This window comes from Monodon monoceros, unplaced genomic scaffold, assembly GCF_005190385.1.
Source record: "Monodon monoceros isolate NGI ecotype Baffin Bay Population unplaced genomic scaffold, NGI_Narwhal_1 Super_Scaffold_11, whole genome shotgun sequence".
NCBI lineage: Eukaryota > Metazoa > Chordata > Mammalia > Artiodactyla > Monodontidae > Monodon > Monodon monoceros.
Genome location: NW_021703767.1, coordinates 123,832,106 through 123,847,721, shown reverse-complemented (window position 1 = coordinate 123,847,721; position 15,616 = coordinate 123,832,106). Strand labels below are relative to the sequence as shown.

General features: G+C 37.2%; 1 protein-coding gene across 3 annotated transcripts in view; it reads right to left on the bottom strand.

The window, feature by feature from the left end:
- PIK3CB (phosphatidylinositol-4,5-bisphosphate 3-kinase catalytic subunit beta) overlaps window positions 1-15,616 on the bottom strand; it is a 147,079-nt gene that overhangs the window by 101,324 nt on the left and 30,139 nt on the right. For 2 of the 3 annotated variants that reach the window (XM_029214289.1, XM_029214290.1), the window contains exon 2: window positions 2,923-3,109. In XM_029214289.1, coding sequence (XP_029070122.1) covers window positions 2,923-3,075 — 153 coding nt within the window. In that variant the 5' untranslated portion in view covers window positions 3,076-3,109. Of the gene's footprint in view, window positions 1-2,922; window positions 3,110-15,616 lie in introns of those variants that run through there. The other variant, XM_029214291.1, reaches the window with a different exon arrangement.

The window sequence follows — 15,616 nt, the reverse complement described above, 5'->3', positions numbered from 1 at the left end:
TTTGGAAAACTCAAAAACTGAGGACAAGCAAACTGCTTAGCAATAAGGGATCAGTTAAGCGAATTACGGAATATTACAGAACTGTGAAAATAAAACAGAAAAACACGGTAACATGGAAAGCTATACGAGATATATTAAGGTTGGTTCCTTTTAAAAATAGCAAATTGTAAGAGAATATGAACGGTATTTAACCCATTTTTGTAAAGCAATATAATGGTATAATGCAAAAAAATGCATTTATATAAACAAAAGTATTAAATGTGAAAATCTATGAAGAGTAAGAATCACTGAAGACTTCCATATTTAGCATTCTGGTGGACATAAATAATTTCTAATTAAAAAAAGAACATTTAAATTATGTATCATCTACCACCTCCATACAAAATTTACATTATTTTTGTCCTGAATTCTTTTCTATTCACCAGAGTTATCTCCATTAACTAGCACTGTCCTGTTAGGATGAGCAGAATCAATTTCTCATGATCTCCCCTGAAGTCTCCTGGATGAGATCACATAAAAGGTCACCACACAAACACAAGGTGGATTACATATTTTAACTGCAACCAGGACAAAAGTCAACAGCTGAGGGATAAAAATCGTGGCCAATCCTCAGATTCAGTTATATGAAACAAACAAGAGAAACTGATGCTAGGCAAAAAACAAATTAAAAAAATAAGTAAATTGGACTTCATCAAAATTAGAAACTTTTCTGTATGAAAGCACACTATTATGAGAGTGAAAAGGCAACTCACAGAATAGGAGAAATTATTTTCAAATTATATGTTTGATAAGAGATTACCATCCAGAATACATTAAAGAACTCCCATGACTCAAGAACAAAAAACAATTGAATTAAAAAATAGGCAACGGTCTTGAACAGACAATTCTACAAATGGTCCATAAGAACATGAAAAGATGCCTGAAATCATTAGCCATTAGGGAAATGCAAATAAAAACTAAAATGAGAGGGCTTCCCTGGTGGCGCAGTGGTTGAGAGTCCGCCTGCCGATGCAGGGGACACGGGTTCGTGCCCCGGTCCGGGAAGATCCCACATGCCGCAGAGCGGCTGGGCCCGTGAGCCATGGCCGTTGAGCCTGCGCGTCCGGAGCCTGTGCTCCGCAACGGGAGAGGCCACAACAGTGAGAGGCTCACGTACCGCAAAAAAAAACAAAAAAAAACAAAAAAACTAAAATGAGGTACCACTTCACAGCCATAAGAATGGTTATTACTTTAAAAAAAAAAACAACAAAAAAGGAAAACAAGTGTTGGCTAGCATTTTGAGAAACTGGAACCCTTTTGCATTGCTGGTGGGAAAGTAAAATGGTACAGTCATTGTAAAAAAAAAAAGTTTAGCAGTTTCTTAAAAAGTTAAAACAGAATTACCATATGATCCAACATATGGAGAGCAGGGATTCATACAGATACTTGTGCACCAATGTTCAGAGCAGCATTATTCACAAAAGACAAAAGATGGTTATAACCAAAATGTCCATCAAAAGATGAATGAATAAACAAAATGTGGTATATCCATACAATGAAATAATATTCAGTCTTAAAAAGGAATGAAATTTAGATACCTGTAACAACATGAATGAACTTTTAAAATATTATGCTAATTGAGAAAACCAGACACAAAAGGTCGACTACTGTATGATTCCACTTACATGAGGTAGCTCGAATATACAAATTCATATAGACAGAAACTAGAATAGAGATGACCAGGGACTAGGAGAGGGGAAGTTTATTATTTACTAAGTACAGAGTCTGTGTTTAGGATGATGAAAAGTGCTGGAAATGGATAGTGGTGATGGATTGGGCAACACTGTGAATATACTTAATACCAAGAAACCGTGTGCCTAAAAATGACTCCTACAGTAAGTTTTATGTTATACGTATTTTACAACAATAAGTTTTTTTTTAAGGAGCATGGTTTCAATGGTTAATTCAGCTTCAGCTATAGCCACAGGCATCCATACCTGTCACTTGTGACTATAAAAGTAAGTGTACTACCTGCCCCTGTAGGGTGCCCAAAACAATTAAAAAGTGATCCCTTTTCACTTAAGGGATTATGCAGTTCTGGAATTCTTATGTCTCCCTGATGAAGAAGCTTGGAAAAGAGTTAAAAGGCTATCCAAAGTCAAGCGTTTTAAAAAGGTTTGTCATAAATACTTTTTCTTAAATATGTCATAAACCCCAATTTCCATATTGGGTTCAGCTATTTGAAAAACATTAAAGAGAAAGTTTAGGAAAATAATTTTACTTACAAGTCATAATCTTCACAAATCAATAGTACTCATCAATTCGCCTGAAAAAAATCATCCAACAAAACATGCAAGGCTTGCTATGTGAAAGAATTTGCTTTCAAATGAGGACATAGCATTGATTACTGGGGGAAAAAAATCTACTGAACAGCAGAAAACCTTTTTTTCCCCCAGAGTGACCATGAAAAATAGTGGGGATGGGGACAGAAAATGGGGATTAGAAAGGGAAGGAAAAGGAGAGAAGAGACAACCAACGAAAAATCACTTGAGGAAAAATAAACGTGTTAAGCTCAAAGACAATTCATACAAAGATCTTACCTCAAAATAAAACTTTCTAGAACAATGTCAAATTCCTTTTGATAACCTGAACAAGCCTTTCAAACTAGCTAACATAAGCTAATTTGTCTTCATTTAGGTATCACATGTGGATTTTTTTAAAAATTAAAAGTGAGTGGGAGTGAGAATGAGAATGTTTTATATAGCCAATAAACAAGATCCAAGACACAGTATAGATCAAAATCTTTAAAATATAATGACTTATAAACTTCTCTCAAATTTACCATATGATTTACATTAATAACATTCTAAAATGGAGGAACATTTTCCCCTAAGTGATATAGTAAGTAAGCTATGTTTATAGAAATTCAGCCTGATAACATACCTGTTTAATATAGGAAATGGTAGCTTCCCGAGGTACCTCCAACTGGATATAAATCCCAGTGGGCAAAAGGAAATCCACAGGTATGGAGCCATCAGATGCTATCTGTGAATCCACTGCCCAGATGTCAAGGATGTCTGCCATAGCAGGAGGCATTATGAAGCGGAAGCACACTCATAACCATGGGGCTCTAGAAATCAGTGAGTAAAACTTAGTGAATTAATTAGCCAAATTTTATACTAAAACATGATAAAGCTCACCAATCCATAATTAGTCCTTGGATTTCAATATAGCCAACAATGTAGCAGGAGGTCAATTAAGTTAAGCAAGAGTAAGCCACCATAACTTAAAAATACTTCTGGTTATCACTACATAAATTATGTATATATACCATACTGATTCAAATTCAACATAATAAGTATATGACTTATTATGTGAAAGATGAAAGGTTTAAGGAGTACAGGCTCCTGAGAAATCCAGTTAACAACCACTCAACAGGGGATTCTCTCCAGACTTTAGAGAATTGATATCCGCTTCTTCAACCAGATTTTTCTTGGCAAACTCCATGAAAAATGGCAATCAAGAGGGCCTTCCTTCAAAAATAATCTTCTATCAAGCTCACGAGAGAAACAAAATGTCATGAACTTAGTCCCATGACCCACCACCAAAGTATTAAAAAGACCAAATCCCCCAAACCAGCTGGCAAGGTGCTTTATGCTATGACTCTGGCCTGTTTTCCTTTGCTTCTCTGACTACTCCACAATCCAGGCTCTTGTGCCACAAGTGCTTTTTGCCTCCTGCTGCTAGACCTATGTTCACAGATATGTTGACACTGCCCGTACCAAACCACTATTCCAACAAATGCACCCTTCAACTGGACCATTTAAGTCTCATCTATTCCTTAAGGGCTTCCTTCAAGAAAGCACAACAATAATCCTGGGAAGAACATGGGCACTGAAGTTAAAAAAAACAAAACAAGGTTCAAATCCCATTTATTCAAAACATTCAAGTATCGTGTCAAAAGAGACAGACACCAACCTGAAGCATTTTGGGGCATCAAAATCAATAACGACATCCATGGATTGAAACACATGAAATATATACAAATGTGAGACAATGATGATAGAGAAAAAACCCTTTATTGGTCAACTTTGGAGACTGATTTGAAACAACCTGGGAAATTTAAATATGGATCAAATATCAGACAATTGTAAGGAAACTGTTCATTTTGTGAGGTATAATAATGGAATGTTATGTTTCTAAAAACCAGTCTTTATCAGTCAGAGACACATAATGAAGTATATATAGGGATAAAATGACACTATGCTTGGCATTTGCTTTAAATTATTCCATTTTTTAAAACGTGAATGGGCAGCTGATTTCAACAAAGATGTAAAGGTAATTCGATGAGAAAAAAGAAAGTCTTTTCAAAAAATGGTGCTGGAATTACTAGACATCCATATGCTAAGAAAATGAAGCTCAATCCATATCTCACATCAAAAATTATAAACTCAAAATGGATTGTAGGCCTAAATGTAAACGCTAAAACTGTAAATCCTCTAGAAGAAAACATAGGAGAAAAGCTTGTGATCTTGCACTAGGCAAAGAATTCTTAGATACGACCCCATAAGCACAATTCATAAAATAAAAAACTGATAAAATGAACATCACCAAAACTAAGAACTTCTGCTCTTAAGGCAGACACTGTCCATAATATAAAAAGACAAGCCACAGACAGGAGAAAATGCTTACAAATCATATAAAGAACTTGTATCCAGCATACATAAAGAACTCTCAACATACAATAATAAGAAAACAGCTCAGGGCTTCCCTGGTGGCGCAGTGGTTAAGAGTTGGCCTGCCAATGCAGGGGACATGGGTTCGAGCCCTGGTCCAGGAAGATTCCACATGCCGTGGAGCAACTAAGCCCACGTGCCACAACTACTGAGCCTGCGTGCCGCAACTACTAAAGCCCACGTGCCTAGAGCCCGTGCTCCACAACAAGAGAAGCCACTGCAATGAGAAGCCCGCACACTGCAACTAGAGAAAAGCCCACGTGCAGCAATGAAGATGCAACACAGCCGAAAATAAATTAATTAAAAATTTTTTAAAAAAGAAAATTCTGAATTCCTAAATTTGTTTGAAAAACAGCTCCGTTTTTTTAAATTGGCAAAAGATTTGAACAGAGGCTATCAAAGGAGATGGATGATAAAAGGGCTCAATATCATTAGTCATATAAATTAAAACAACAGTAAGACACCACTACACACCTCTTACGTGGCTAAAATTAAAAAGACCAACCATACTAAGTGTAGACAAGGAAGAAGAGGAACTGGAACTCTCACACACTGCTGATGGGAATGTTAAACACTAGAGCTACTTTGGAAAACAGTTTGGCAGTTTCTTAACATACACCTACCATATGATCAAGTCATCCCACTTCTAAATATATACCCAAATGAAATGAAGGCATATATCCATGTAAAAACTTGTATATAACTGTTCATAGCAGCTTTATTTATACTAGCCAAAAATTGGGAAAAATTCAAATGTCCATCAACAAGTGAATGAATTTTTTAAAAAGTGGTACACTCATACAGTAGAATACTACACACTCAAAAAAGCAAAAGCAAACAAAAATCCACTACAGACACATTCAACAATGTGGATGAATCTCAAAATAATTACGCTGAGTGAAAGAAGCCTGACAAAAAGAGTACATACTGTATGACTCCATTTATATAAAAGTCTAGAAAATGTAAACTCGTCTATAGTGACAGATCAGTGGTTGCCTTGTGTGGGAGAGGGCAGGGAAGCAGGAAAAGGTAAGAAGGAGGGATTACAAAGGGACACAAGGGAACTCTTGGGAGTGGTGGATATGTTTATTTACCTTGATTATGGTGATGACGGTTTCAGGAGTGTGTACATATGTCAAAATATATCAAATTATACACTTTAAATATGTGCAGTTTACTTTAAGTCAATTATCCCTCAATAAAACTTTTTAAAAGTGACAGAAATAGATGAAATGAGAGGCAAAATGTTGGTATTTACTGAATCTGGGTGATGAGGAGTACACTGTATTACTCCTCTGCTTTTCTGTATGTTTGCTATTTTCGTAAAAAAGATTTTGTTAAATCCCATCTAAAGACGTCCCTGGTGGCGTAGTGGTTAATATACCTGCCAATGCAGGGGACACAGGTTTGAGCCCTGGTCCGGGAAGATCCCACATGCCACGGAGCAAGTAAGCCCACGCACCACAACTACTGAGCCTGCGCTCTAGAGCCTGTGAGCCACAACTACTGAGCCCGCGAGCCACAACTACTGAAGTCCGTGTGTCACAACTACTGAAGCCCACGCGCCTAGAGACCATGCTCCGCAAGAAGAGAAGCCACTGCAATGAGAAGCCCGCGCACTGCAACGAAGATCCAGTGCAGCCAAAAATAAATAAATAAAATTAATTAATTAAAAAAATAAAAGATTAAAAAAAAATCCCATCTATACCATTTACCAGCTATGTGAATTTTGGTAAGTCACTTAAACTTCCTGAGCCTCCATTAACTAAAAAGGGGATTCATAATAAAATGCTCCTCCTGGGAACACTGTGACAAATGAAGGAGCTAATATGTGAGAGCCTGACACATTGCAAGTTCTGCTAAATGACAGCTTTCTCCCTTTACTGAACATCCTGGCCGTTACTGATTCCTCCCTCCTAAGTCTTACACCCCATAGCCTAGATCCACCACACTGACACTGTCATAAAGGTCCTGAATCTTTCAGATGTGCAAGCCTTGTTTCTGTAGGCAGAACAGAACAACGATTAAATATTGTGTTCTCAGAGTATAACAGCTTAGTTGTAAAACCTGGCTCCATCACTCGCTAGCAGAGAGATCTTGGGCAAATCACATGCCTTCTTCCTACTTAAATTCCTTTATCTGTGAAATGGCGAAAACAACAGTAACTACCTCATAGCATACTTATTAACACTGAGTAAAGAATGCCTGGAATATAATAAGCCCCATGTTTGTTGCTATTTATTAATTTTTTTAATTCAAAAACTGTTAGTTCTTTTGAGCTGTGAGCCACATATATTCAACTACTTTTGTTTCCCCAAAAGTGATTAGCAGATAGTAGCCATTTGTAATTGTTTAATGAACTTAAGACCAAACAGTATTATCCCTACTCCAACAATTAAAAAAAAAGGAAAAAAAAAAAAAGCTCACAGGATAATAGAATTTGTAACACCTAAAGGTAAGTACTTACTATGTGTCAGCATTCTAATAAAGTCTTACATGTGTTACTATATTTTATCCTTACTACTACCCTGTGGTAATACTACTACTCCCCAAGAAGCACCTGAGACTTAGAAAATCTGAGATCTCATGGATAAAAAGCAGCAGTCCTAGGATTTGAAGTTGGGTCTAACTCTAGAGGGTGAGCCCAACACCACACTCTACGTAATGACTACTAAAGCACCATAAAAAGAGTCTGAGACATTTAACCATAATAAACCACATTACGTTGACTGTAAGCTCCTTGAGGTCTTGTGCCATGCTTCTTAAAATACTGTCTCTCACCACAGTGTACAGAGAAATCATTATACGTTTATACGTAGAAATTCTGAACTGATAAACTTTCAGAGACAAGAACAAAATTACACAAAGTTACTACAGATGTCATTAACTGTCGCTGATCCTAGAAACACTTTAGGCAAATCACTGCAGAACAGCCTTTAGAGATTGTCTTCAGTGGAGGAGCTTCTCAACTTTCCAAGTATTAGGCATTCAAGAAATATTTGAGGAACGAAAACATGCTACATCTAATTTTAAAGACCATGCTTTGCTTACCTTCAAATACCACCATGCAAAGACAAACAGGGAAAAGCCATCTCCTGAACACCAAGTACTACATATGAGTTAGGAGTTGTCAACAAAAGCTGACAGGACAAACTGAAGTTAGCATTTAAAACTGAGATGAGTTTATGAAACATCAGCCAACTGTCACAGAATTACAATCAAGATAAACCTGTATACTCCCCTGGTTTCTTCAGCATAGATTTTTGGCAAGATTCTCACAACTGAAGCCAAATCACCTGATGAATATCCATAGTAATACAGGAGCACGAAACCATAAAAACAAAAACTCTGAGACCTCACCCTTACCAGACAACTGGAAATGATGAGATTTCCTGAGACTGGAGCCCAGAGCAGCAACCTTTTCAAGGAGACTTACTGCACCTCACTACCCAACAGCATCAACTCCCCAGATTCAAATTCTAAACTTCTTGGGTATTAGAGGCAAAACCACAATGGCAGATTTAAGAATTTCTTGATGAAGTAGTCATACCTAAAATGAATTACAAGAATGAATTAATGGGCCCCTACCTTTCTTACTTTCTAAATATGTCATTCAACACTCCCACACATACTATCCTTAATCCAGCCTTGCTGAACTGCTGATACTTGCCAGCATTTCCCATACTCTCTCCTGCCTCCTACCTTTAACCTATCATCCCTCTCCCTAGGTTGTCCTCAGCTACATATGTCCTGACCAACTCTTAGTCTTCTAGACTCTTGGAATCCACCCCCAATACTCCTCTGTGCACTCAAGCACCAGGGCATATCTATGTCAAAGCAGGAGCACACTATATTGAAGCTTGTTGCTTAGTGAGAGCTTCCCAACCTCCTACTATTTCTGGCTCAATAAATATTTACTTCTGTCTGAATGAATGAATTCAAATTCTATGCAAATTACTAGAACAATTATATTGGATCATTAAAAAAGTGATTTTTTGGGTTTCCCTGGTGGCACAGTGGTTGAGAGTCCGCCTGCCGATCAAGGGGATGCAGGTTCGTGCCCCAGTCCAGGAAGATCCCACATGCCGCAGAGCAGCTGGGCCCATGAGCCATGGCCACTGAGCCTGTGTGTCCGGAGCCTATGGTCCACAACGGGAGAGGCCACAACAGTGAGAAGTCCGTGTACCGCAAAAAAAAAAAAAAAAACAAAAAAAAACTAATGTTTTTTTTTGTTATTGTTCCTTTGGCCACACTGTGCGGCATGAGGGATCTTAGTTCCTGACCAGGAATCGAACCCATGCCCCCTGCTGTGGAAGCACAGAGCGTTAACCACTGGACCGCCAGGGAAGTCCCCCTTAAAAATGTGATTTAGGGACTTTCCAAGTGGTCCAGTGGTTAAGAATCCGCCTTCCAATGCAGGGGATGTGGGTTCAATCCCTGGTCAGGGAACTAAGATCCCACGTGCCACAACTACAGAGCCCACGTGCTCTGGAGCCCATGTGCCACAACTAGAGAGACACCTGCGGGCCGCAACAAAGACCCGACGCAGATAAAAATAAATAAATAAATAGCATTAGGAACTGGCAAAGTAAATTACAAGGGTCAAGTATTTCTCTCCTGCCATCTCAAAATGCATCGTAAAGTTTAATCCTTTAGCTTTACAGTTAACCATGCTCTTTGCTTACTAAAGCAACATCACACCAATCTCCAAAGTCAATTCCCCTATCTTTAATTTTTTTAAAGTTATTTTATTGAAGTATAGTTGATTTACAATGTTGTGTAAACTACTACTGTACAGCAAAGTGATACAGTTACACATACAAGTACATTCTTTTTCATACTCTTTTCCTTTATGGTTTATCATAGGATATTGAATATAGTTCCCTGTGCTGTATAGTAGGACCTTGCTGTTTATCCCTCTATCTTCTATTTCAAGGACAAAATTCTCATATTGAAAATATCAACTTTTTGACATAAAATCATTGGAAAGATTCTAATGATTCATCAAAATATTGATGATGCTTGAAAAGCAATACTGTGTTTAAATGAGACCTAGAAATGTTTTTCTCAAAAAGGAGTGTATTATCAAAGGGAATACAGTAGGCCCTCTGTATCCATGCCTTTCACATCCGCAGATTCAACCAACCACGTATCAAAATTTCACAGATAACAGTATAATGACTGTATTTATTCATTATACTACACCATTTTATATGAGGGACTTGAGCATCGGCAGATTTGGTATCTGTGAGGGCTCCTGGAACCAAACCTCTGTAGATACTGAAAGTGAACTGTAATGAAAGGTTACGTCCAGGTACATAAATTTCTACCTTGATATTACCATATTAATAAGTTACTAATAACTGAGTTAGAATGGTTGTCAGACTTTGTAAACACTACAGATAGACATATACCATGTAATTACAGCCTAACATATAGGCTGTACTTGTGTGTCACTTTAATAAAAGCACTTTTATTAGACCACTTCTCAAGGTTTTCAAAGTACTTTAAGTTAAATACTACCTAAGAGACTGGTTGTCAATCTTCATATTCAATATTCTTTCTAAATAAGTATTTTACAAATACTTTAAAAATCTGAAATGAAATTATTCATATAATTTACATACATATATAGCCAATTTCAAAATATATAATGTCCTAATTATAATATAAAGGGAAAATAAAAGAAAATAAGACTATATTTCAGTATGTGGATACTTGGACATAACCATACCCCTACACAATGAAGTAGTCAGAGGTTTGAATCTATACATAGAATCACCATGGATGTGACAACTACAAATGCAGACTGATCAAATGCCATAAAAGCCACCGGTGCCATTGATTTTACAAATCTTTATCTTCCAAGTTTATATCTTCCAAAATTAATGTATTAAAATCATGTAGGGCTTCCCTGGTGGTGCAGTGGTTGGGAGTCTGCCTGCCGATGCAGGGGACACGGGTTCGTGTCCCGGTCCGGGAAGATCCCACATGCCGCGGAGCGGCTGAGCCCGTGAGCCATGGCCGCTGAGCCTGCGCGTCCGGAGCCTGTGCTCCGCAACGGGAAAGGCCACAACGGTGAGAGGCCCGCATACCACAAAAAAAAAAAAAAAACATGTAAAAAATGCTGTGTATTATATTTTTATGTAAATAAATGAAGTTCAGATCTAGGCTCAGATAACAGTAAGACGTTTAACCATTACATAATAGTAGCACCTCCCCCAGTCACTGTATCAGCAACAGGTACAACAATATCACCCCCTACAAATTTCAAAAGCATCTTATGGGGGGGATTTCACACTGTGCAGTTTCAGAACCCCTGTTCTAGGACAATTCCTACTATTTCTCTAAGGGTTAATGGGGTCTCCAAAATTCAAGTAGACCTAACTGTAGTCTGTATTTAAAACAATAATGAACATAATTTCCCATACATTTCTACTTGACAATCAATAGTGTTTCCTGTATTTGGCTATGTTATCTTTGGCTAATTCTTGAAGGGTGAAAGAAGGTCTAAGTCAAGAAAACTTTAGCCCCCTAACCAATCAGAGGAATGTAAGGCCAGTATAATTGGCTCTTAGTTTTCAAGACCCTTACTAAACATACTGATGGGGTAGTCTAACTAAAACTACAGGGGAGTGTATGGCTGATTCATTTTGTTATGAAGTGGAGGCTAACACAACAGTGTAAAGCAACCATACTCCAATAAAAATTAATTTAAAAAATTAAAAAAAGAACATAAGCCATCTATTACCTGGCAGAAAAGTTAAAGAAGGATCTTTTTTCTCCTGTATCTCCCAGCTTGGAGTGTGCATAAAGGAACTGATGGCTACAATTCACTTTTATTTCTGTCTGATACAGGAGAATAATGGTTCTTTTCTCAATTCCTCCTAGTTCCTTTCTAATCAGTAAAGAAAGAGAGGTGCATCAGTTCTAACATTTTAGAAAGAAAAAATGGCCCCCCAAGTTAAGAGATGCCTCATTCCTCTATGTCTTGATGATTTACAGTTTTTAAAAAAGAATTCATATAATTGTTTTTAGAGCAGTTTTAAGTTTATGGAAAAATTGAGCAGAAAGTCTCCCCCACAGCTTCCCCTATTATTACCTCATATTAGTGCAACACATTTGATACAACTGATGAACCAATGTACTATTATTAAATGAAGTACATAGTTTTAAAAAAAAACAAAACAAAACAGGGCTTCCCTAGTGGCACAGTGGTTAAGAATCCACCTGCCAATGCAGGGGACATGGGTTCGAGCCCTGCTCTGGGAAGATCCCACATGCCAAGGAGCAACTAAGCCCGTGCGCCACAACTACTGAAGTCTGCGTGCCTAGAGCACGTGCTCCGCAACAGGAGAAGCCACTGCAATGAGGAGCCTGCGCACCGCAACGAAGAGTAGCCCCCACTCGCCGCAACTAGAGAAAGCCCGCACGCAGCAACGAAGACCCAACTCAGGCAAAAATTACTTAATTTTAAAATTCCTTTAAAAAACAAAACAAAACAAAAAACTACAGGGTAACTTGTAGCACTTAAGAGCTTCTTGCATAACACTTTTTAAAAAAAATTTTTATTGGAGTATAGTTGCTTTACAATGTTGTGTTAGTTTCTACTGTACAGCAAAGTGAATCAGCTATATGTATACATATACATTTTCTTTTTTTAACCTTTAATTTTATTTTTTTAATTGATGTATAGTTTATTTACAATATGTTTCAGGTGTGCAACATAGTGATTCAATGTTTTTATATATTATACTCAATTACACTCCATTTGAAGTTATTACAAAATAATGGCTGTATTTCTCTGTACTGTACAATATTTTTTAATAGATCTTTATTGGAGTATAATTGCCTCACAATACTGTTAGTTTCTGTTGTACACCAAAATGAATCAGCCATATGTATACATATGTTCCCATATCCCCTCCCTCTTGAGCCTCCCTCCTGAGCCTCGCTCCCATCCTCCCTATCCCACCCCTATACACATAACTTTTAAGGTAAGTATTGAGAGAGGGGGCATACTTACAAAATGTGCTGTGCTGTAATTAAAAATAGTATATCCTTTATCTGATCTAAAACTGACACTGTTGCTAAACAAATAAGGTAACAAATCACGTGGTAACAGATAAATCTTTTATAAAGATATTCTGAAGAAAATGAAATTACTGCTACATAATTGAAAATAAATATATTCTAGTTCTGGTTCCTATTTCCCTTAGTCACCCTTATTTTATAGGAGCATCACACACAAGAGTCCAGCCTGAGAAGTAACTCAGAGTTTCAGGTTGGAAGGTACCTTATGAGTGACAGACTAAGGCCCAGATGAATCAAGTAAATTACCCAGTTAACACAAAAACAGAGCCAGGACAGAAGTAAGATTTATTTCCAAGCAATTAACATACTCTATAATTATTTTTTCTTTACCTTTTTTTTTTTCCTTCTTTTAAAGGAAATGTTCTTCACAGGGTTGCCTTAGCACAACAATCCTTCACAGGGTGACTCTAGCACAGGGTTAACCTAGTACAGTATCACTCTTTTGTTTGAGCATTAAGCAAATGATCAAAGGATGAGGACAAGCATGAAACTACTTATGAAAACAACTTTTCAAGGAAGCTATCAGAGGGCACAGGAACTTCAGTAGTGACAATTAGCTCAACTAAACACTTAGACTGTAATTACAAACCCATATCCTGCCAATTGTTCACAAGCAGAAAGAGAGGAAAGGGTTTAGATATTCTCAACTTCCCTAGCAATGTGCCAGCAGAACTACAGGATTTTACTTCTTTCAATCAAGTGATAAGTAGAAACCAACATAAACTTGTTAGACAGATGAACAAGTAGTTCACACAAAAACTTCTTTGGAAAATCATGGGAAAAAAATTTAAGAGAGATTGAAAGTGAATATTTTAAAAATATTAAATGCAATAGTATTTACCTAGTATTTATTTCTTTACTATTATAAGATATAGCTAGAAGACAGGTTAATGTTCATAAAAGAACTGGAAGGGGCAGTGCACTTATCATGAACACCACATTTATTATCTCAACCTTCAGGTTTCAATAACAGACAATTTAAGTGATGGGATTTTGATTTACCTGGGTTTCTGTCCTTCCCCTCCCCCCACTTATACTGTTCAAAGACAAGAAATCAGCCTTGTTTGCTGATTTGTTTACAATGAAGTATGCATTATACTGAACACTGAAAAACTGAACAATATAGAACTCCATTTGTTAAAGATGGTTATTTTATCTGAATTACTGTAATTCCATGTAAAAGGTCTCTCTAAAGTAATTCTACAAATTATTAAAGAATAACTGCTAAAACAGTACTGTATACCTTATCATTTATATTGAAATAACATTCAAATTTATCCTCTTAAAATAGAAGGTGAGGGCTTCCCTGGCAATCCAGTAGTTACGAATCCACGCTTCCACTGCAGAGGGCATAGTTTTGATCCCTGGTCGGGGAATTAAGATCCTGCATGCCGTGTGGTGCGGCAAAAAAAAAAAAAAAAAAAAAGGGGAGGGTGGTGTGGCAAAAAAAAAAAAAGAGGGGGAGGGCAGGAGGGGGAGGAGGGAGAAGGGAGAGAAGGAGGAGGGGGAGGGGAGGGAGAGGAGGAGGAGGCACTCTAAATAGCCTTTAGAAAATATTTGCAAATATGCACTGAGCCTTGAAAACTTTTTAAACCTACTAACCCAGTAATTTACCTATTTAAAAACTTGAATTCAGGAAAATTTTCATACACAAAGCAAAAACATACAAACGTGACAAACTTGAAAATAACCTAACGGTCCAAATATCAAGAAGTAGTTAAACAAACAATGATATACCCATTTGATGGCATATTAAGCAGCTATTCATACTGAAGTCTGTCATATGTGTACAATACTATGGACATGTTTATAGATGATATGGATAGAGTAAAATGTAAAGCAGTACAAAAAGTATAATTAGAATTCTGTTAACTGTAAAAAGGAAAAAATCATACGTACAATCTAATGCATGGAAATTTAGGCTGGAAAACCAGAGGCTGAGAGGCGGAAAGGGAGGAAGGGGGAATTAGATGAAGTTAGTCCAAAGTATAACCTCCCAGTTATAAGATGAATAAGTACTAGATATGTAATGTACACATGATGAAAGTAACTAACACTACTATACATTATATACGAAAGTTGTTAAGAAAGTAAATCCTAAGAGTTCTCATAAGGAAAAAACTGTGTATTTTTTCTATTTCTTTAATATTGTGTCAATATGAGATAACAAATTTTCATTAAATCTACTGTGGTAATCATTCCATGATGTAAGTCAAATCATTATGCTGTATGACTTATACAGTGCTGGATGTCAACTATATCTCAACAAAACTAAAAGAACTAAAGAAAGAAAGAAAGATGGAAGGAAATATACTAATATAGTTCAAAAGTAACTATAGGGGCTTTCCTGGTGGCGCAGTGGCTGAGGGTCCACCTGCCGATGCAGGGGACACGGGTTCGTGCCGGTCCGGAAGGATCCCACGTGCCGCGGAGCGGCTGGGCCCGTGAGCCATGGCCACTGAGCCTGCGCATCCGGAGCCTGTGCTCCACAACGGGAGAGGCCACAGCAGTGAGAGGCCCGTGTACAGCAAACAAAAAACAAACAAAAAAAAAGTAACTATAAATAAATGTTTTTTCAATGTTTCATTAATGAGAGCATACAGATTACATACTTTTTTTAAAAGTTCTATTATTCAAGACACTTAGAATAGTCCAAAGGAAGAACTCAGATTACAGCTAGGCTAGCTATTCTTAATATGTCGGTGTTCATCAGTATTTCCAAAGTCAGATTTTCATTCTTAGTAGTTAACGTTAATATAAACAGAATACATTTATAAGTACTTAACATGCCTCTATAAAACAAGTAT